We start from the raw sequence: 22,235 nt of genomic DNA, 5'->3' as shown, positions 1-22,235 counted from the left end.
AAATGTCCTGGAGATGTTCTGCATCATACCTTGACTTTAGCCGTGGCAGTGAGTAAGATGTAGTCTGGGTTCTCTAGACACTCCTGTTTGTGTTGCTGGGCCTCAGAACCCACCAGCAGGTTAAAGTGAGTGGCCAGATGCCTCCGCAGCAGTGTCTTATTGGGGGGAATATTTAGCAGCAGAGCCATCGTCTCCACATTAAAGCGAGGTTCCAGCACCTGAAACAAAGAAAAAAAAGACACCCATTTCTTAGGAACAAACTTGCACTTTCTATTACTCAAAGAGGCTGGGTTGAGAGCAACAAAAGCAAAAGTTTTCTCTAAATGTGGTTTGATCAGCACAGTTCGTTTATCTTTCATCTAAACTTCATTTCCACTTTAGCAACCTGGAGCCCGATATACTTACAGCGAAATCTAAGAATGATCTATTGTGACGTCATTTTGAACAAAATCATACCGAAAATGTTCGTTTCGGGAGTTACGCTAGTAAGCACCTTCAAACTACCATTGGTCCGTGGCGATTACGTAATAGGTAGATGTGATATGTGGCTTCGCATTATTTGACAAGGAAATATCTAGTTAATTTCTTCTGTTGCATAGTAGAAATTTAAGTTGTATTTCTAATTGTGACACTGATTCTTTTTTTATCAACACATGAGTAAGTTTCATAAAAAAAAGCAACATTTTGAGCAATTAGACTACATCTGGATCAGATTCAGAACGATGATCAAAACACAGATGGAGTAGATCGAGTCCATCAACATTTTTGATTTATAGGCTATTTAATGTTGGTGATTGCGTTATTTTACATACGGTATGCATATGATTACATAAGATATTGTTCGTTTCTGCATCTTCTTCGCATGTGTTTTGATCAGGAGATGCGTAATAGCGCCCCTTTACCGTATAACAGTGAAAACAAGGATTTCCAGAAAATTCTGTCAATGGCGGGGAACGGTTGTTTCACAAATGATGGAAATTTCCATCAATGGCGGGGAAAGAGATAAAGGTCCCGTTCTTCGTGATCCCATGTTTCAAACTTTAGTTAGTGTGTAATATTGTTGTTAGAGTATAAATAATATCTGTAAAATTATAAAGCTCAAAGTTCAATGCCAAGCGAGATATTTTACTTAACAGAAGACGCCTACAGTGAACGGTTGATTTCGACTACATCCCTCTAATTCCTTCTTTAATGACGTCACTAGAACCGTTTCTTGACTAACCTCCGCCCACAGGAATACACAAAAAAGGAATACACGTTTGTCGCCATGTCGTCGAGACGCTGTTATTTTCATCCCGAGTCAAATCACCTTTGTTTTGACCCGCCCTGGGGTGCGTTTCCCGAAAGCATCGTTGGCCAACTATGGTCGCAAGTTCCGTCGTTACCAATAGAGTTCAATGGACATTGCGATGAACTTGCGACCATAGTTGGCCAACGATGCTTTCGGGAAACGCACCCCTGATCGAGTTCACAGCCATAGATGAGAATGTCTCCTCGTTGTAGGTGTTGTGTGGCTGGATGTATTAATCCACATAGCTCTCTCTATTTACTCCCGAAATCTGAGGCAGCCAAGACGAGGTGGAATTATTTTGTTTTTAAAGAAAATGCTCCCTCAACTCTACCGAAATTCGTTATGTACTTGCGCACTTCTTATAACTTAATGTGTTTACTCAGCTCTTACGGTGATTTTCTGAAGTAAAACTGACGCTTCATCTTTTGTGTTATGTACAAAAAACTTTATTAAACTCATCAGTATGTTTGATCATCATTCAGACCTGGTCCGAAACAGCAGACTTGTAGGCTATTAATAATGGATACATACAAGCAGATGACAAATACGTTATAACCGTAATTAAACTACTAAACTACAGCACTCTGACTCTGTAGGCATTATTGTCCAACTCGAAATGAACACCGTTACTGAGAGTTTCTGATATTATCATAATTTCCGTGAGATGAAATTGCCCTTAGAGACGAGCTTGTGAGGCTCCGCCCCCTGCGTCGTCCAGCAGCAGCTCATTTGCATTTAAAGGGCACACACTAAAACAGCGCGTTTTTTTGAGCCCCAAAAAATGACAATTTAAACATTCTGTAAAAAAGTATTTGTTGGGTATTTTGAGCTAAAACTTCACATACACACTCTGGGGACATCAGAGATTAATTTTACATCTTGTGAAAAGGGGCATAATACGGGACCTTTAATCGGGCGCTGTTTTCTCATTGAAGTCATTTTTGTTGTTTATTTTGTTATTGGAAAGAAAGCACAGCACATATTTGCATATTCACCTAAACGGGTTGCGATGTTCGCTAAAAGTATACCGATGCAAAGGAATTTCGAATTTCTTATTACCCCTAAGCAAAGAATGAAAAAGAACTTATATATATATATATATATTGGGGCATTAAGGGATAGTTCACCTAAAAATGACAAATTCTGTCATCATTTATTCACCTTTATGCTGTTTCTGTTGAACACAAAAGAAGATATTTTGAAGAATGTTAATCAAACTGTTGACGGTAGCCATTGACTTCCATAGTAGGAAAAAAATACTATGGATGTCAATGGCTACCGTCAACCAAAAATCTTCAAAATATCTTCCTTTGTGATCAGCAGAAGAAAGAAACTCATTCAGGTTTAGAACAACTTGAGGGTAAGTAGTTTCATTTTTGGGTGAACTATCCCTTATACCAGGCGTTCTCAACCCTGGTCCTCGAGGGCCACTTTCCTGCAGAGTTTAGCTCCAACCTTGATCAAACTCACCTGTCTGTAGTTATCTCATAATCCTGAAGAGCTTAATTAGTTGGTTCAGGTGTGTTTGATTAGGGTTGGAGCTAAACTCTGCAGGAAAGTGGCCCTCCAGGACCAGGGTTGAGAACGCCTGCCTTATACAGTGTTCATAGATCAACTCTTGCAGGCTTTTAACTTACAAATTTTCTCTTATGAGTACAGCTTTAACCATTTCAATCAATAATCTAAACTAGTACATAAACTTTTCTCACCATCAGTCCTCCATGTACTCCACTGCCCCTCAGATTGGGCGCATATTCAGCCAGGTCAACGGACCGCAGCCACTCCATCACACGGTGGTTGGTCCATTGAGAGACCTCAGCAGGACTTATGTTGTTCTGAAATGATGGTGAGCATAAGGAATGCTAGTACAAGTGCTAAAATAACAGGATAGCACAAATTAGAGTTTAGTCTCTCTTCCTACCTCATCTGAAGGTCGTCGCCGTAGACAGTTGGGGTCATAGTTGTTGAGCCGGAGCACCTGGATGGCTCTCTTAATACTGAGGTGATGTAAAACACTGCCCACTTTCAGAGATAACAGGTCATCCTGTTTAGCGGGAGAAGAAAAACATTACTAAAATGCCTTTCTATGAAAGCTGATGCTACTCAACAAACCGAACAACTTGTTTCTTATTACAATACCATTCAAAAGTTTAGGGGTAGTAAAGTTATATTTATTTATGAATTAATACATTTATTCAGTTAGGACACATTATAATGTTATAAAAAAAATCCATTTCAATTAAAATTGCAGTTCTCTTGAACTTTATATTCCTCAAAGAAAAGAAAAACAAAATCACATTTTCCACAAAAATATTAACCAGCAAAACGACGATAATAGGAAACATCTTAATGAGCACCAAATCAGCATATTTGAAGGATTTCTGAAGGATCATGTGACACTGAAGACTAGAGTAATGCCATCACAGGAATTAATTACATTTTAAAATACATTAAAATAGAAAACAGTCATTTTAAAATGTGTAAAAATATTTCATTACATTACAGTTTTTGCTGTATTTTTGATCAAATCAATGCAGCATTGCTGAGCATAAGAGACCTCTATCAAAAACATTTTAAAAATCGTACCGACCCCAAACTTTTGAATGGTGGCGTATATTAAAAGCTAATTTAACCTTTCATTTAATGATTAAAACCTCATGAAATGATTGAGAAAAAGACTAACCACAGTCATATAGTGAAGCATCCGCCCATCCACACGTCCCTCGTCAAACTGAGTCTTGTACTGCGGGAGGCCGATATCGTCAAGCCACCCTAGAACAGAAGGAAAGAGGTAGCAACTCAAAAACAGTTCAATCAGTTATGGATCAATCAAGAAAATTATTTAATCTGAGTGTTAACCTTAATTTAACCATCATTTAACCAACCAATGTATGATACTGTGGATAAATAAACATCAATTCCTTACTTGTCACCCAGTGGTAGTCTAGTTTGCCCTTGTTGTCATCTTCCTCTGAGCCCAGTGCCTGCAGGGCCAGCTGGAGTTTCTTCCTGTGGAGAGGGTGTTTTATTCCCATCTCCTGCATAGAGAGGGCAGAACAGTCCTTAAACATGAACTTCAGAAGGAAAACTGATTATTACCAGGTTTAAACGTGGTCTCAGAAGTTTGGACTCCACTATATGCTCTCATCCTGATTCAGAGTAATAAGAACTCACTCTTTCCAGATCCTGCTGGGATGCCTGCAGGAGCGTCTGGCCAGAGGAGACCCACTGCCTTGCCAAGCTCACGTACAACCCCAGTCCCTGCTCCTGCATCCAATCACACACCTGCTCCCGGGACCAGCGTGCGAACGGAGCATCCAACTCGCTGGAAAACACAAACAAGCACATCTCACACGGCATGAACGACTAAAATGTCACTTTGACAACAAAACAAAATGAGTTTTAAATGAGGAACTGAACCAATAAATCAACAACTATGCATATGAACCTGTCAACAAGGTGTCTTTACCATCAGCAGATCTTTCCAATTTGAGGAGGTGCTCTATCCTGTGTCACTGTGAATACTGACCTGTTGGTGTTCTGCAGGTCACGTGACCAGCCCAGTCTGGGCCCAGCTGTGGCTCTGACTCCACCCCGTTTAAACTCACTCTCTGACAGGTTATCATCCAGGTTGAATGTGGTTGATTGACTTCTTTTGAGTCTTCAAAGAAGAGGAGAAAGTCATTTTTATCAAGTTCATCTCAAACTGATGTGGGTTAACTAAGAAGATTACAGATTTATTGATACAACATGCTTTAAATGACAGTTTGACAAAAGTTTTTCCACATTTATCTAAAATAATATAAAAAAATAAAACACACAAACACATATATACTGTGTGTATATATATATATACAGTATATATATATATATATATATATATATATATATATATATATATATATATATATATATATATATATATATATATGTATGTGTGTATATATATATATATATATATATATATATATATATATATATATACACACACACACGTATATAAAAATATCAATTTATATTGCTACATTTAGGGTGTTGTTTGTAAAAAAAAAAGGTTACTTGGACTTTTAAAGAAAATCAGAACATATTTATTTTTATTATTTTATTTTTACAACATATTTATTCAATTTAAGTAATAATGAAAATTGCAATAAAATAATACTTTAAATAAAATAAATTAATATTATATAATTTTATAGTATTTATTAATATTTTGGAGTAAGCTTTTGTTTTTATATTTTCAGTTTTCTTTTTAATTTTAGTTTAGATTAGATTTTATTCATTTTGTTATGTGCATGCCGTTTTTATTAGTTTTTTTAATATTTATATTTAGCTTAAACTTATTTTCATTTAGTTACCAAGGCAACATGTCTCATTTTTATATTTAATATTAATACTTTATTTTATTTCAATGCTTTATTTTCTTGCTTTTCCTCAAATGAACAAAAACAATTTTTAATAGTTTTAGTTAACGACACTTCTAGGATATGAAATATGCTGGATGTCCAAAACATCCAATACTGCACCTCCGTTTCAGACTCACTTTCCAAAGAGTGCTTTGATTCCTTTAGACTTTTTCTTGCCCTCCGGTGAAATGGGGAGAGTGTGTGTGCTGTCACTGTCAGCTGACCTCTGCGGCATGCCTGCCAGATCCAGATGGTCAGTGCCGTCCCTCTCCGTCTCAGCTGTGCAAACAAACACACACACAAGACCTGTTGTCACCACAGCACAACACATTACCCACAATGCCATGGTAAGTCGAGCATCAAATAAACTGAGGATTATGGGAAGGAAGAAAAAACAAGGCAGTTGTTCAGTTGGAGACCAGAGCAGTAAAAATGTCATGAATAACAGGAAGTTCAAAAGAAATAAAGCCCAAAAATTACAGCGTACTCCTTGAACTACTGGAATCAGCATCATGGGGCAAGATTGCAGATGACTCTCGTCTGGACTGAAGAACAACTGGATTGGGTTTATTTTAGGAGTGGAACCATGGAACAAATTCACATGTAAGTTAACACAATGGAAGTAATAACATCTTTGTAGTTGAATGGGACTAAATGCAGCCTGAACGAACATTCGTACAGTAGTCTAGATGTGAAGGGCACATATAGAGCTGTGAGAATGCGGTCTGAATATTTGAGTGCTGGGTAATGTGGTCACAAAATAACACGTGATGAGGACAGAACTTTCTTCATCTTGAATATTCTTCATCTTGAAGTGCTCACGCTGGTTACCACAAGAGCTCAATGTTTAAACACGTCTATTTAGACTATTATTTTGACAATGAGGACTTAAAAAAACATAATTATCATTACCTCATTTAATATCATCTCCTGCTATGAAGTAAAGAAATGAAAATAAACCAACTTTGGCCCTAAATTGCTTATTTTCAGAAAGACAGACTTTTTCAAATCAAGCTTGAATGAAACTAAAATAAAAAATATGGTCCCTTTTACAATATGTTAGAGATCACAATTATTTTCAAAATCATTAAAATACTTGTTGGATCTCTATATTCATATAGCAACTTATTTTTATTATTAGTTTATTTGTCAGGGACAATGCAGCGCACATTATTACATACATAATTATCACGTCAAAGCCATAACAATATGTGTAGATGTGTTGCATAAAAGGTTTCTAGCCAATAGGCTAATTTGCAACCCCTATTGAACTGAACAATGTAATTCCTCAAGCACCCTTGAGTCTAAATTTGCTTGAAAAGGAACCTAACCTATTATGATTTTTTTTGTGTAATGTTGCTGTTTGAGCATGAAAAAGGTCTGCAAAGTAAAAAGTCCACTCCAAAGAGTTATTCTCTATATCAGTAAGAACTGTTTCTGAACTGTTTCTTCTGGGAAGTGCACGTCACAATATTTCTCATTTACATAATTCCCGCCCAACGTATACACAATAAAGGGGCAAGAATATAAAATGAGAGAAATAATGTGTTTTTTGAACATTCAAGCATGAAAAACCAGTAGACCCCAAAAGCAAAATCAAGACTTTATAAAAGCACTTCACATGACCTCCTTAATAGCAGAAGCAGTGATTATGTTTGATATGGTACAAAATGGTCAGAGAGCCAATAGATTATTATGTTTGGGAAAAAAAAATGCATTGCGTTGAAGGATTTTTCCTTGAAGGGAAAGAAAGAAATAAAAACACACCCAAGTTCTGCTTTGTCTTTCTCCGGAGAGGCCATACAGCAGGTCTAGCCAATAAAAGAGTGTCTATACTACTACTAAAACAGATGCATACATAAAGTACCAGGCATATGTTTGACTCGTGAACTTTTTAGTCTAAAAGTCAAAAGTCTGTATGTCCAAACGATTGTCTGCTACTGTACATACAAACAGAGCACAGTTTTTCCAAAGTTATTGGAGCTTTTTTGACCACAGTGAAACTTTAGCAGACCAAGGGCATATTTATCTAGAAATAAGATAGTCTCACCTAAATTAGGGGCACTTGCAGTCCTCTTCCCTCCCTTGATCTTGAAGAATCCCCGTCCAAAGGAAGATCTCATTTTCCTGCTGCCGAAGCTGTCATCCTCAGCAGTTCGAGAAGAGCATGGGGATTTGGGTGGTAGAGTTGTAATCTTGTTGAACTCATCAAAAGATTTGCTCTAAAAGAACAGGAAGAATACATTTCAGAAACCTCAAATAACTTCATGTATGTAATAAAAAAATGGGTTCTGTTAATAATGTCAAAGAATAACCTCTGCTGGCCTATGATCTACTGCTAAAGGCCTCTAGAATTAAAAATGGCAAAATATAAATTGTTTATCTTACTTTATATCCTCACAATTACATTGCAAGTATTCAATATATTTCCTATCCCTAATGAAAACTAATAAGGCTTTTTCAATTTTTTTTTTTTCCAAGTCAAGTCTCGAGTAAGCTGAAATTCACCTTTTCACTGGCTTTTCCATCGAGGTTGTCCTGGCTTCCTGATTTAGTGACCTCTGATGTTCTAAAACATGAAAAGACATTGTTACTATCACTATTTCCAACATACAGATGTTCATAAGTGGCATCTTCTAGGTATCAAACCACCATGTTAAGGTGTCAGACACACAGTGGCATTATAGTGGCATTTCAGGTTACCCAAAATCTGGCATTTCAAAATGTGCCATTGTTGTAACCCAACTCCACCAGACACGCATACTCACTCGGGACTCTCATGTAATGGGGTCTCCTGTGATTGTGTTGGCTCCTGACACTCTTTATCACTACAAAGGACAAACACACAAGCATTGGGATGCAGAGGTGGTGGCAAAGCATGATGGGTAAGCAGTGAGGTGAGGTGTATAGACAGACATACACTGATGTGCTAAAAGTGAGAAAGTGACACTATAAAACACCATAGAATGATGAGATAGCTTGAAGAAGGTGATCGTCATTGACTCTGATATAGATAATAGACAAAAGGCATTTCAAAGGACGGAAGGAGGATGCTATCATAAAAACACAAGAAAGGAAAAGGTGCAACATGGAGAATGGGATGCTTAGCTACTAGCTGTAACATAGATGGGATGCTTCGGGATGTAAACCTACAGCCACAACTATGATATGAACGAATGTTTGCTTGTCCAAAGTTTGTCAGATGATGAGCCTGCATGAAACAACAACCTCAGCAGACACAATGTGTGTTTTAATGTACTGATCTGATATTGTACCTTGATGACTGCATGTGTTCCAGTACTGAATCACTGTCTGCTTTGTCTGGGGATGATACTGTGAACGATGGCACTTGGAATGTACTGACAAATGTAGCCGCCTACATATGAAGAGAATATGCAAAGGAAAATTCACAACAGTAAATTCTCTACAACAGTATTTTTTCAAAATGCAGACCCACGGAGGTCCACCTCAAACAACCTTTCAAGCATAAAAATACAATATTTTATATAATTTCTGATTCTGAGTCTCCATAGTGTTTCTCATTACTGTAATGCAGTAAAAACAGCGCTAATATTTTTTCTATTTTTACATCAGTACTACAGTATGTACACCCTTCATAATATATAAATAATTTACTATTTAAATAATGCATATCTTTTTGCATTAAAGGGAGTGGTTATTGTTCAATAAAACTATTAAAATAAATTTAATTGAAAAAAATCTAAAATAAAATAAAATCTAAATATTAGATAAAAAATTAAATGAAAGTTAGAAGTGTTGACAACTAACTGAAATAAAATAAATTAAGGCTAAATAGAAATGTCTAAAAACAAACTAATAAAAATGGCAAAAGCACATAAAATTACTAAAATTTAAATTTAAATTGAACTCATAATATAAAAATAAAAGCTAATTCAATATTAATAAATACTATAATAGTATATAAATAACACTAAAATAACACTGATTACAGGAACGTCAAATTTCATTAACATCAGTTTTGGGAGTCCTTTTTTCAAAAAGTTTGAGAAATCCTACTGCATACGTCTCATTCCAATGATCCATCACTTCTGAAGAGTAATATCTGAAGACATAGTCACTCCATGATAAGTGACTATCTGATACTCAGCTCGTCAGTGACAGTATGAGCCAGCTACATGTATTACAAGTGTTCAGTTGTGCTTTTAGCCCCAAAAAAACACCAACAACACAACTTTGCTGAACTGTCAATAAGCCTGTGTTGCTCTAAATTAAGAACATTATAGGTTGCAGGAACTTGCAGTGCAGTGATTCATATTAGGCACGGCAAAAAAAATATTATATGCAGATTAACCACCAAAAGTGAATGGTTTAACCTCGAGGGAAATTATATATGAAATTTGTACCTCATTTTGACCCCTCACAGCGACTTCCTCTGTGTAAGCGAGCAGAGACTTCTCCGTGTCCATGGAAACGGAGAGGGCGGTGGACATGGAGAGGGAGCTGTCGCTATTGCTCTCATCACTGTCTCCGTCTTTGACCTTATCTGATGAAAAAGACAGGAGAAGAGGGAGATCAGATCATTAGCTAGGGAACACGCCACTCAGCACCATGAGAGCAAATACAGCCTGTCACTTAACAACAGCATGTTAAGGGATTTAACTAATTGGGTGAATCTCTAGAAAACATATCAAGGTCACATTCATAATGCAGTATTATATAATAAAGTGTAATGTAATATAGTATAGCATAGTATAGTACTATATAATAACATAATATAATAAATATACTTATACTATATTATAATTAATATAATGGGCTCTATTTTAACGATATAAGCGCATGGTCTAAAGCGCACGGCGCAAGTTCACTTAAGGAATGTCCGAATGCGTGTCACTTTTGCTAGTTTAACGATGGGAAAAATGGTCGGCGCGCCAGGCGCATGGTCTAAAAGGGTTGTCCCTATTCTCTTAATGAGTAATGGGTGTGTTAAACCAATCAGAGTCTCACCTCCCATTCCCTTTAAATGCCAGTTGCGCTTGTGCCATTGCAGATTCGCTATTTACATGACAGAATTTGATAGTGGAAAGACTGAAAGCGTCTCCAGAGCGCAAACGGAACTGCTCGTGCGCGAGGTAAAAGTGCGAAAGCAGACCATCTACGGGACAAACCAGATTCCACCATATCTTTATGTACACAATACTAATCTTTCACATTGTAATCCTTTTATTTTAAATATTTGCCATGTTTGTGTGCTGCTGTGCGTTGTGCCCTGTGTGTTTAATCAGCAGAGAGTACGCGCGTTGTGGACCTGCCTATAGGCACACATTACTAACGCACTTTTTAAATAACAAAAAAAGAATATTGCACCATTGACTTTAGACCAGGTTTCAGTTGGTCAATGGCGCAGTCTATTTCTGTTGCCTCAAAATAGCAACACGCCAACAATGCACCAGAACACACCTCGTTTTCAGAAGAGCAGCCCATGGGAGCACAAGTGGGCGCAAATGCATTTGCTATTTAAACAACATGGTGCAGGACATGAAAATGATAACTGTGTCGGACTGAAACTAGCAAAAAACACTTGCATCGCGCTTGGCGCTGCATTGCGCTGGGTGTAAGATAGGGCCCAATGTAGTATAATCTAGAAAACATGTCAAGGTCACATTCATAATACAGTATAATATAATGTCATATAATATAATAATTTTCCCCTCATATTATGATTTTTTTCCCCTGTAAAGGAAAGTCAGGTGCACCCATGGTGTTTCTCTTTGTAACAGAGTAATATATATATATATATATATATATATATATATATATATATATATATATATATACATATATACACACACACACACATATATATATATATATATATATATATATATATATATATATATATATATATATATATAAAAACGTCAACTTAAAAAAAAACAGACAAACATTTTAAATGTTGCTTTGTCAACTAAGTGTAATACAGTTAGTGCGACTACTCGCACTAAAACTATAATAAAAATAAAAGCTAAATATAAATGTTTAAAAACAAAATCTAATAAAATAACAGAAGTACACGACAAAATTCCTAAACTTTAACTAAATTAAAAATTAAAATAAAAACTCAATATATAAAAAGCTATTTCAAACCATTAATAAATAGTATATAAATAATACTAAAATAACACAGAGTGATAAATGCACTTCATTCACATCCCTTTGGAATTATTTTTATTAAAAGTTAGTCAAATAAATCACCTTTTCTCCCCTGAGCTGACATGACCATCTCTTGCACTTTCTTGTAACGCATGAGTGACTGTCGCAACTCCTCAATCTTGCGATCCTACACAAAGCATCATTATCAGCATTAAATGTTACGATTTTCAAAAGCAATGGGAAACTTCTGACCCAAAACTACCTTCTCCTCATTTGCCGCCATCAACGATTCCATTGCTTTCTTCATCCTCTGTACTTCCATATCTGCAAAGCACAGGCTTAGTTAACTAAAGACCATTTCATAACACCAAAGGGCAAAGAAACATTAGGCCTCAGGCCTGACATTTAGCATCACATAAACTGTAGACAGACACATTGAGCTGAAATACAACAGTGACCTTCTGTGATAAATATGAGAAATGTACATAACAGAAGCGAGGAGGAGCTTGTTGGGATTAAACGTGAGAGTATACAGCCACAGATAAGGGTGGACGTCCAGCCTGTGAGGTCATGAGGAGTGTGAACAAGGGTTACGGTCAACTGCTGATAATGGAGGGAAGAGAGAGGAAGTGAGGTGAAGAAACTAGCTTTGGGGAACAGGAGGTGTTACAGTAGGAGGTGACAGGCAAGAAACAAACAGACAATCATGTAAATGTGACATGCCAGATGGCGACCACAATCTGACTCTTGTCAGGGCTACAACATAAGAAAGGATTGTTATTTACTACTCGTTTCCTGGATCTAAAACATAACTTTTTGCCACACCTGCCAATGACCGGTGACTTAAAAATATTTTTACCTATTTTTTGGCAGTAATGACACCAAAATTTTAGATACCAGTGATAATTCACAATTTTCAGGTATAGAATTATAATCAAAATGTAAAATAACACTACATAGTCTTCATTGTATAAATTAAACTACAAATTAGATTAATGCTTATTAAAGTTAAAAAAGTTATTCAGACATGAGCAGTGAGTGATTTTCTCTTTGTGTTTTGTTGTTTGATTAACATTAACGACACAGACAGCAGCAGGATTATTAGGATGCTGTCACTTTAAGACCTAAACGGATCCTGTATACTGATACTGTACACATGCATTTTCTTTCTCAATTATTTACATTCACTTAAGACACAACCGACTATGTTAAATAGGATACATTGTGTGAATGTGTTCTTTCAAGCGCAAGAAGCCGTGAAAAAGAGCTCAATTCAGTATTTGTGCACTGTCATACACGGATTTCTGGGGACGTGCTTCAAATGTTGAGGCACAGAAAACTTCCCACAGTGTGCAAGTAACGAATTGAGTTCCCTTTCGCATCTTCTTGCACTTGGCAAGGATTAAACTTTTGTGGCGATGCAACACTGACCCTCCAACTGTTCTGAGTGTCGTTGACGTTTGTTCATGTTCTTACAACATTGCATTGTTAGAATTCATAAAAACGTTACCGGCCATTAACACCGTTTCATATACTCGCCAACTCCAATTTTTACTCGCATTTGGCGCTTGGCGAGTGTTAATTGCAGGCACTTTCCTATACCTAATAACTGCTATTTTTAAATCCATTAACTTCCTGTAAGTCTGTAATTTGCACTGCTTTGTGTCATAGAAAAGCAAGCTTCATGAGTACCATGCCCAAACATGCAGGCACAGGAAGTAGAGGACTAAGAGGACAAAAATAGTACAAAGATTAAAAAAATGAAAAAGGGTGAATGTGTAGAAGGTAGACATGTGTCCCCTTACGTTTCTCTTTGAGCCTCTTTTTTAATGTTTCCTCAGTATGGAAAACTGTTTAAGACAGAGTAATGATATTAAATGTATTCTGTTATTGGACCAATAAAGTGCTATGCATAACAAGTTACATAGAAAAAAAACATAAAAAAACATAAAAACAGAACAATAAATAAAGTCTAAATAGACCAATAAAAGCAAATGTCAAGCAAAATAAAAAGTAAAAATCTAAACAAAAACAAAAAAACTAAGGAAAAAAACCCGAAATAAAACAATAAAATAGCAAAAAAAAAAAAAAAAGTAAAGTAAAAAAAAAAAAAAAAAATGTAATAAAAACAGATTAAGTTTATCTACTCCAGTTTTTGTTTTAAATGAGTCAGTACAGCATCACAGATCCAGCATAATGACAAGACAAAACTGAAGGGCATGCTGGGACAGGCAACGCTGTGATTATGTTACATGACCCACCTCTCTCTGTGCCGTCTAGGCCTGCAGGCGTTGGGGATCTGGACCCCGTCTCATCCTGCAGCCTCCTCAGATCACCATCTCTCCCATCAAGCTGCCTTCTCAATGTAACCAGCTCCTCCTGAACATTAAAACACACAGACCTCACAACGCTGAATCCAAAGCCTGGACCACCAACAAAGTTAACAGGTTAAAAGCCCAGTAACACCAAACCATGCAGTTACTAATTACTATAAGAGAGTTCAGCACACGGAACATGCAAAATAAAAGCTCTGTCTGATGTTTAATTTTTTTGGGCTCAGAGACAGATATAATAATACTTGTAATATAAACAAATATTATTATCATTATTAATATTAAAGGTCCCATGACATGAAAATTTCACTTTATGAGGTTTTTTAACATTAATATGAGTTCCCCTAGCCTGCCTATGGTCCCCCAGTGGCTAGACATTTTGATAGGTGTAAACCAAGCCCTGGGTATTTTTGAGAAAATGAAAGCTCAGACGGGCGAATCTAGAATTTTCCCTTTATGTCGTCATAAGGGGAAAGGTCACCTCCCCTTTCTCTTCTTTACCCGCAAAGAGAATTTGGCCCGCCCATGAGAAAAATATCGCGAGCACGATATTGTTTTTTCCTCGAGAGACATCATGGCTTGCAAACGAGTGAAGCACGGCAGTTGCTCAGTGTTTGGATGTACAAATGAACACAAAAGTATTTTTTTAGTTCCTTCATCCGAGCCTCTGAAGAACCAGTGGGTTATGTGAATTTCTGATGTGTAATTGTTCAAGTTCAGACAGATAATATTTCTCTCAAAATCGTTCAATACTGTTTATGCATCAGTAAATCGTTTCTCTTGGTAGGATGAAAATAATCTGATTTAAACTGTGATTAAAATATATACAGAAAACGATCAAAGAACAATCCCTTTCCAATCGCCCAAGCTGTCAATCACACAGCGCGAGTTTATCTGGACACTTAAAGCTCGTTATGAAATCAATGACGCTGTTACGCTGCACAACGAAGCTCTTACTGTACTTACATCATGTTTGCATTGGTGAAATCATTAGTGAGAGTGCAGAAACTGCGTTGCAATGATAAAATCTTCATTCACTTGATCAACAGGCTGTCATCTGCTCAATGCTCATCACTGCAACCCTTTATGTGATGGGAATAGATCTAAATACTTAAACTTCTCACGATTCGTTAATCTAATAGCTGTAATAGTAAAAATGTATAATAGCTGTAATAGTAAAAGTATTCAAGAGAGTTCCACATGTAATGCTAGCTATTTCATATGCAAGAATGTCAGCCAATCACAGCAGTGGGCATTTACACTGAAGTCTCACAGCAGACACGCCCCTTCAAACAGAGTGTTCAAATCAGAGGCAAAAATCAGGCTAGGAAAAATGCCTTTTATTTCTAAATTATTAAAAATTTTGATCTTAAAAACATACTAACATTATAAGGGCACCCCAAGAAACATTATAATATAATAAAATAACCCATGTCATGGGACCTTTAATACTGATATTTATATTAATAATATTTATTATTATAAATAATAATATTTTTCATAAAATATGACATATTCATGACATAAAACCAGACAAAATTTCTGAAATTAAAACACTTTATACAAAATGCACTCTTTTACTCATACATTTTACTGTTAAAATGTGTTAGTTGGCCAAGCATGCAAGGTTATTGGATTATCTCGCATCACAAAATAGCAGTGTTGACTCAAATCAGTCTACAACTAATCAGGATCACATTCAAAAACTTCATTCAAGAGTTCAAAGCATTGCCAAGGTGGGTGAGACGTTTATAACACACACACAAAAAAAATAGAGTAGCACATTTATGCAAACCTCACACTGAGCTTTTTGAAGCGTGTGGCTTAACAGTATGCTACAGTAGGAAGTAGCGACAGAAATAGCTTCTCCTGCATTATAAAGCAGTCTGAAATGTAGCCCTCTCAGCTTAAACATCACGTAGAGCCTCACACTAAAGCATACTTGTGGTTAATTAAACATGCTGAGATCTTATACTGGTGCCACTGCTTGGAGAAGAGGGCAGATTTAAAGACCAGCTTTCAAACCATGATGAGAACTTTGTCTGTACCCTTTAAATGGTGTATAATGGAGGGCTATGAAGCTACTATAGAGCTCTCAAGACGATTAAAAGTTTAATTATGTAATGATATGAGAGAATACACTCAACAGTGGCCCTGGAATGTATTTGGACTCTAAAGAAACACTGAATGTCACTGTGTTGTTGATACAATATTAAGAATGGCCACTGTATATGAGTAAATGCTTAAACTTAAAACTGAAGGCTTCAATAAAAGTGCCTGAAAGCAAAGTTACAGTGCAACAATAAGTAAATAAAAGGTCTTTGGGTCACAACCACAAGCAGTAACCACCCTGAGGTATGCCGACCTTAAGTTCCTGGATTTTTTGTTCCTTCATCTGTTTCTCATACTGCATCTGGCCCATTTTGAGTTTCAGGCTAGAGAGTTTAGCCATTAGCGACTAGCGGCAGAGAGGTTAGCCAAGGAAGAAAAGGAAAATAGACACTTAAAGATAAACGAGAATAGGGACAGGTTATGCAAGAGAGACAAGAGCAGTAGAGAAAACCCTACGCAAGCTTAAAAATGAAAACATCAAGTACTGTTTTAACTAGAAAGAAACTAGTATTGAAACTCACCTTAGTGGATTTCAATTTCTTTTCATTCTGTAACCGTTCACTTTCCATCTCAGAAATGCGATATCTCAGTTCATTAATCTCCAAAATCAAACCCTAAAAAGAAAGAAGTCTTTAAAATACAAACAATCTCCATTAATAATATTAATTTAATAATGTGAAATGTATTAAATGAATAAATAATAGGTTTAAGCTAAACTCTATTGACTGCATATGTATGCTGTTGATTACCATCAAAATAAAATAACAATTTACATACAATTACAATTTCACACGGTTTCCATAACGGAGGGAAGCTAATGCATGGAACCTAATAATAATAATATTAATAACGCCCTTAATGCATACAGATGATCAAAGCCATATTCCTATTCATGAAGCTTCAAAGATGAGCCTTCTCTCATGTTTGAGATGGTTTGTTAAGCAAACAGACTAAGTATTCAATCTTTAGAAATGCTTTACGAGCAAAAAACAAGAATCTAGTGACAAGCTTCCATTCAACACTCAGGCCTTTTCAAGCTCTTTGTCAGGATGTCTAGCATTCAGCCATGGATTTATGATTCAATAAACAACAGAACAGCCTCCAGTTGTAAACACTCAGTGAATGCTCCAAACAAAAAAAAAAAAAAAAAAGGAAAAAAAAAAAAAAAAGATACATCCACCTTGAGCAATGATCCGGAAAACTCAGAATACATTTTATGTATAAAAATATAATGTATTTCAATAGAAAACAGTCCTTTTTAATTGTAATAATATTTCACAATGTTACCATTTTTACCGTAATTTATCATCAAATAAATGCAGCCTGGTTGAGCATTTGAACAATAGTATACATTGAATAATTCAGACTACAGCAATTCTGGTAATTCTTCAAAATCTAGAAAGACATATCATAGACCCAGTCTTAACAGAATAAAAAAGGACACTTTGGCAAACAAACTGGAGTCTTGCTGAGACAGTAAATTATTGTGGCAGCAAAATAACACAGGAAAAGGCAGAAATAATTTATATCTTTGAAAAATGTGTTTATCCTAGACCAAACACGCTTGCCAATTTAGTGCACAGTTTAAACAATAAATAATGTATATCTCTGTTCAAGAATATTCTAGGAATAATGGATGGCACAATCACAGAAAATTGGACTGAAGGGGAAAGCATGTCAACAAGGAGACAAAACTGGTCTTATACACACACAGGTGCAGAGACTGGCTGATCTCTATGTCTGTGCTTCATGCTAAACCTTCAAAACCTCTTGTTTTTCTCCATTGTTGCATGTTGTCCGACTCAAACATTCTTGTGAATTCTTGTGAACTTCCTAAAGTCAGTCAAGTAGCTAGACTTTCAACAAACAAAAAGCATGGTCGAGTATTCAGCTTATTTGGACCAAGAAACGCCCACTTTGACATGAAGTCTATTTGTGAACGACATGTAAAGCAGCCGGCTATAGTTTGTTGTTTTTTTGTGCCGTTTAGGGGCAGGTTTATCTGAAACCACCAGTGTGGAAAACCCATTCCAATGGATCCCAACACCCTCTTGCTGAGAACCATTCCTACTCCCATACATCCACAGTGTGACCTAGTCCTTCGTTGTAATGACTGGTTTCTAGAGAGAAAAGTGGCCACCCAAAACAATTTTGGAGAGGAAATGGTATCTGGTAAAGGGTGTTTTTGCATTTGCCATTTTGCCCAGACAGAAAACAAAACAGAGAACAGTTAAAAGCCCAACATTCCAGTGTACTGGAACAGACCTCTGTCCCGGAACATGACGTGATTGGTAGATGTCTGAGCACTAACAGAGTGCATTGTTGAATGCATGTCTTTCTGCTACAGGCTTGTACAGAAACAAAAGGTTGGCTATACTACTAAATCACGATTCTAAACAAACATTCATGTCATCTTTCCAGCAAAATGCAATATGTTAAAGCGGTCAAAACAAAAGGGCTCTGTGCACCAACGGCAGAATGACAAATTAACCAATGACTAGAATTAAAATTAAAGCACAGCCACTGACATTTTCAAACAAAGACATCATTACACAATTATTTCTCTCATGCATGTATGCATGTTTCTTACCTCACTCTCTCCGAATCGATCATCAAAATCAAGTCTATGTTTCTCCATGGCTGTTAACTTCAGTTTCAAGTTGGAAACCTCAGCCATCAGCTCCAGCTTTTGAGTCTCAAGGGCTGATCGGCATAAGAGTTCCTAGGAAAAAGAGTTTAAAAATGAACATACTACAGCATGAGTCGTAGTAATGTATTTTTATGGGCTTTTTGCTTGTAACTGGACAGTAAAGAAGTAAATGAAAACTATATGCTGAAAATAAGCTTCACCATAGGGCTGGGCAATATGGCCAAACAATTATTAATTAAACTTTTTCATATCAGTCGATATCGATAATTATCACGATAAATGTTGTATCTTTATTTTAAAAACAGATTTTTACTCCTAAAAGAAAGTTGTAGAAACCAGAAAGTCAACTGTGGTTTTAAACTACGCTTTATTATCATAACATGAGAAACATTTCACGTGTTGTCAATTTTTCTTAACAAAATAAATATCGGTAATGGGTGATATTGTTTTAAGTCATGAAACAGGTTTGTGTTGTCTGACTTTGACATGCATTTTCAGCAAAGTTTGCAGTGTAGGCTGCAATATTAATAATATTACATGTTGGTCTCTTAGAAATGCACATATGACAGTAGCTTGAGTTAACAGTAGTAGTAGCATGAGATAGGATGCGGATGTAAACATATGTTCATTAACAAAAACAGTAACATCTGTAAAATGGTAACAACCTAATTTTTATATGGTAAAATTTAAATATTCTGACTGTTTGAGTTTTATTAAAATTAACCATTGGTCTTCCAAAGTAGCATACATTAAGATCCTGACAACCATAGTTAAAACCACGATTATTGCACCTCACTACCAAGGTAAAATCTATATGGTAATTATATACTGTAATAAAACTTGATATGAATATCCCACATTTCTGCCACAATACCATGGTGCAATCCATGGTAAATGATGGTCATTTGTAGAAAGCCTTCTGACTGCATCGTTGTGCACAGTGTTTCTCCTGTTTTTCAGCGCTGTTTGATCTGGCTTTCGATAATTATTGTTATGTTTTTGGTTTTTTTTCGGTACTCAATTTTTATTGTATTAGATGGTTATTGTTATGGTTTTATCACCCAGCCATACTTCACCATGCAAAACACACATGTAACCAACCACCAGACCATGTCACCAATAAGCAAGGAATATCTTTAAACCTACCTGTTGTAACATTTCTTCAGTGGCATTTAGTTTCTCCCGGTGTTCATCAAGGCACAGGTCTAGGTCCCTTATTTTTTCTCCCTGTGCCTCCACTTGATCAGTCAAAACACTCACCTTCAAAGAATGACGAGCATTTAATTAGGCATTATCTGTCTGCTTATCACAATCGTTCAAAATTTGGAATCAATAAGAGTATATTTTATTAAGAAATTAATAATTTAATTCAGCATTAAATTGATCAAAAGTGACAGCAGACATGTAATGTTACAAAAGATGTCCATTTCAAATGAATGCTTTTGAACTTTCTCGTCATCAAAGAATCCTGAAAAAAAATGGTTTCCTCGAAAATATTAAAACAACTGTTTTTAACAAATAATAATAATAGTAAGAAATGCTTCTTGGAAATGCTTCCAATAGAAGATTGGAGAAATGGCGGCTGAAAAGCAGCTTTGCCTTAAAATAAATAACAAATATTATATATGAATATATTTTTGATCAAATAAATGCAGTCTTGGTGAGCCTTTCAAAAACATTTTTAAAATCTTATCGACCCCAAACTTTTAAATGTGCTGTATGTTCATATAAAGTTACCTGAAGCACAAGGGATTCTTTATCACTTTCAAGACGATTAAGCCTGTCCTGGTAAACATCGCCGGTGATTGAAATGTGTCCATTTGACTGTCAGAAAAAAAGAAAGAGAAAAAGATTATATTATAAAAGACTTTTGGAATCCAACCTGAGATGTCTTGACACAATCGGAGTTAACTTTTTCTTTTCAAAGTTTCTTTTCAAAGTCAGTGATACTAAGAAAAACAGGGTCACTTGATATTCAGTGTTTTCATGCACCATTTATTGTGCCAACAAAATGTTAACATTGGGTCAACGAACATAATACTCCATGTAAACTGACTAAATATGGTATTATAAGTTGACTTTCACTTGGCAGTTGTTCAATCTGTCTAAAGCCACACAAGAATAATGTTTATTTGAATTGCCATAACTAATACCTTAAGGCAATGACAAAACTTAACTGCAGAGTCCTAATTATGAATAGAACTAATGCACATGACACTATAATAGCTCAATTAATAAGTTCCAACACTAGTATTACAAACCAACACATAGCGTATTTGACTATCATTGAAAATAGACTACATGCTTTTTGACTACTATAAATAAAGGAAGTATAAATAACCATGCGCTTCCCTACAACATGGCAACACATAGTATGTTAGCTCATGTTCAAACAGAAGACACGGTGAATTCCAGAGTTCTGGAATGTGGCGTACGCACCAGGTGACCATGCAGCCACTCCACCAGACTGTCTGCGGTAGAGTCTGGGATCTGACAACGCAAGCCCTCTCTCTCCTCAGTGTCCATGAGCTCCAGAACACCCCTCAGGTCCTCCAGTAAGTTCAGGGCTCGCAAGCTGCCCATGAAGGGCGATGTTGGGGACTGACAATCAAAGATGCCATTGGAGTAGTCCACCGCCTTGGAGCCTGAATGCCAACGACAAAACAATAAATAAAGTGGTGAATGGGGATTTTGATTTTATGTATGTCAGAGTGAACTTTTAGAGGGTTTCTACTTAAACACCAACATAGCCATATCACAAACATTGATAGCATGGAGTTTGGACATTTTATTCAGACAATATTATGTGCAAGCAAATTGGTGGAGCAACACAATATATATTAAATGCTCAGGAGAGTCAGGCAATACATGAATAACTGAATCTTTTACAATAGTTAACATTTAGCACAATGAGAAATCACTATAGAAGACAATTATCATGGACTGTGGGGTAAAAGATAGCACGACCTTATAATAAAACATGCTGCGGGTGAATAACCACTCAAGTCTTGAAAGCAGAACCAGGTCAGAGTAAATGCTTTAATTGCTGAAACCTCAGGAAATCATGTGATTAGACAGGCGACTCCAACTTGAAATGTCAGCCTTATAATAAACCAGTGATGAATTACTTCATATGCCATGCCAAAACATTTGGTCAGCCTACTAATATCAGTTTAATCTTACTCTGTAAAGGTTTCATGAAATGAGTCTGAGATTTTCTTTGTACCACTGCAGAATATTTCCATTCCGGAAAGAATGAACAAATTCACCAACGTGAAGTGAATTATTTTGTCAGATTTAAATGTGGA

At 36.2% G+C, this 22,235-nt stretch overlaps 1 protein-coding gene across 8 annotated transcripts in view; it reads right to left on the bottom strand.

The window, feature by feature from the left end:
* Positions 1 to 22,235, bottom strand: part of ppfibp1b (PPFIA binding protein 1b) — a 31,481-nt gene that overhangs the window by 2,599 nt on the left and 6,647 nt on the right. The window contains exons 3-25 of one of the 8 annotated variants that reach the window (XM_079874296.1): positions 21,367 to 21,572; positions 20,665 to 20,751; positions 20,074 to 20,187; positions 18,868 to 18,999; positions 16,799 to 16,891; positions 16,531 to 16,623; positions 14,094 to 14,211; positions 13,638 to 13,682; positions 12,095 to 12,156; positions 11,935 to 12,019; positions 10,083 to 10,222; positions 8,973 to 9,073; positions 8,466 to 8,525; positions 8,206 to 8,266; positions 7,748 to 7,919; positions 5,835 to 5,976; positions 4,821 to 4,952; positions 4,466 to 4,616; positions 4,218 to 4,329; positions 3,975 to 4,063; positions 3,213 to 3,335; positions 3,001 to 3,126; positions 30 to 218 (exon numbers count right to left, since the gene is read on the bottom strand). In XM_079874296.1, the coding sequence (XP_079730422.1) occupies positions 30 to 218; positions 3,001 to 3,126; positions 3,213 to 3,335; positions 3,975 to 4,063; positions 4,218 to 4,329; positions 4,466 to 4,616; positions 4,821 to 4,952; positions 5,835 to 5,976; positions 7,748 to 7,919; positions 8,206 to 8,266; positions 8,466 to 8,525; positions 8,973 to 9,073; positions 10,083 to 10,222; positions 11,935 to 12,019; positions 12,095 to 12,156; positions 13,638 to 13,682; positions 14,094 to 14,211; positions 16,531 to 16,623; positions 16,799 to 16,891; positions 18,868 to 18,999; positions 20,074 to 20,187; positions 20,665 to 20,751; positions 21,367 to 21,572 (2,633 nt within the window). The remainder of the gene's footprint in view (positions 1 to 29; positions 219 to 3,000; positions 3,127 to 3,212; positions 3,336 to 3,974; positions 4,064 to 4,217; positions 4,330 to 4,465; positions 4,617 to 4,820; positions 4,953 to 5,834; positions 5,977 to 7,747; positions 7,920 to 8,205; positions 8,267 to 8,465; positions 8,526 to 8,972; positions 9,074 to 10,082; positions 10,223 to 11,934; positions 12,020 to 12,094; positions 12,157 to 13,637; positions 13,683 to 14,093; positions 14,212 to 16,530; positions 16,624 to 16,798; positions 16,892 to 18,867; positions 19,000 to 20,073; positions 20,188 to 20,664; positions 20,752 to 21,366; positions 21,573 to 22,235) is intronic. The other 7 variants (XM_079874299.1, XM_079874298.1, XM_079874297.1 and 4 more) reach the window with 7 other exon arrangements.

The sequence above is a fragment of the Squalius cephalus genome (genome assembly GCF_949319135.1).
Source record: "Squalius cephalus genome assembly, chromosome: 6".
Classification (NCBI taxonomy): Eukaryota; Metazoa; Chordata; class Actinopteri; order Cypriniformes; family Leuciscidae; genus Squalius; species Squalius cephalus.
The sequence above is the reverse complement of the archived record's forward strand: the minus strand, read 5'-3'. Positions and strand labels throughout refer to the sequence as shown.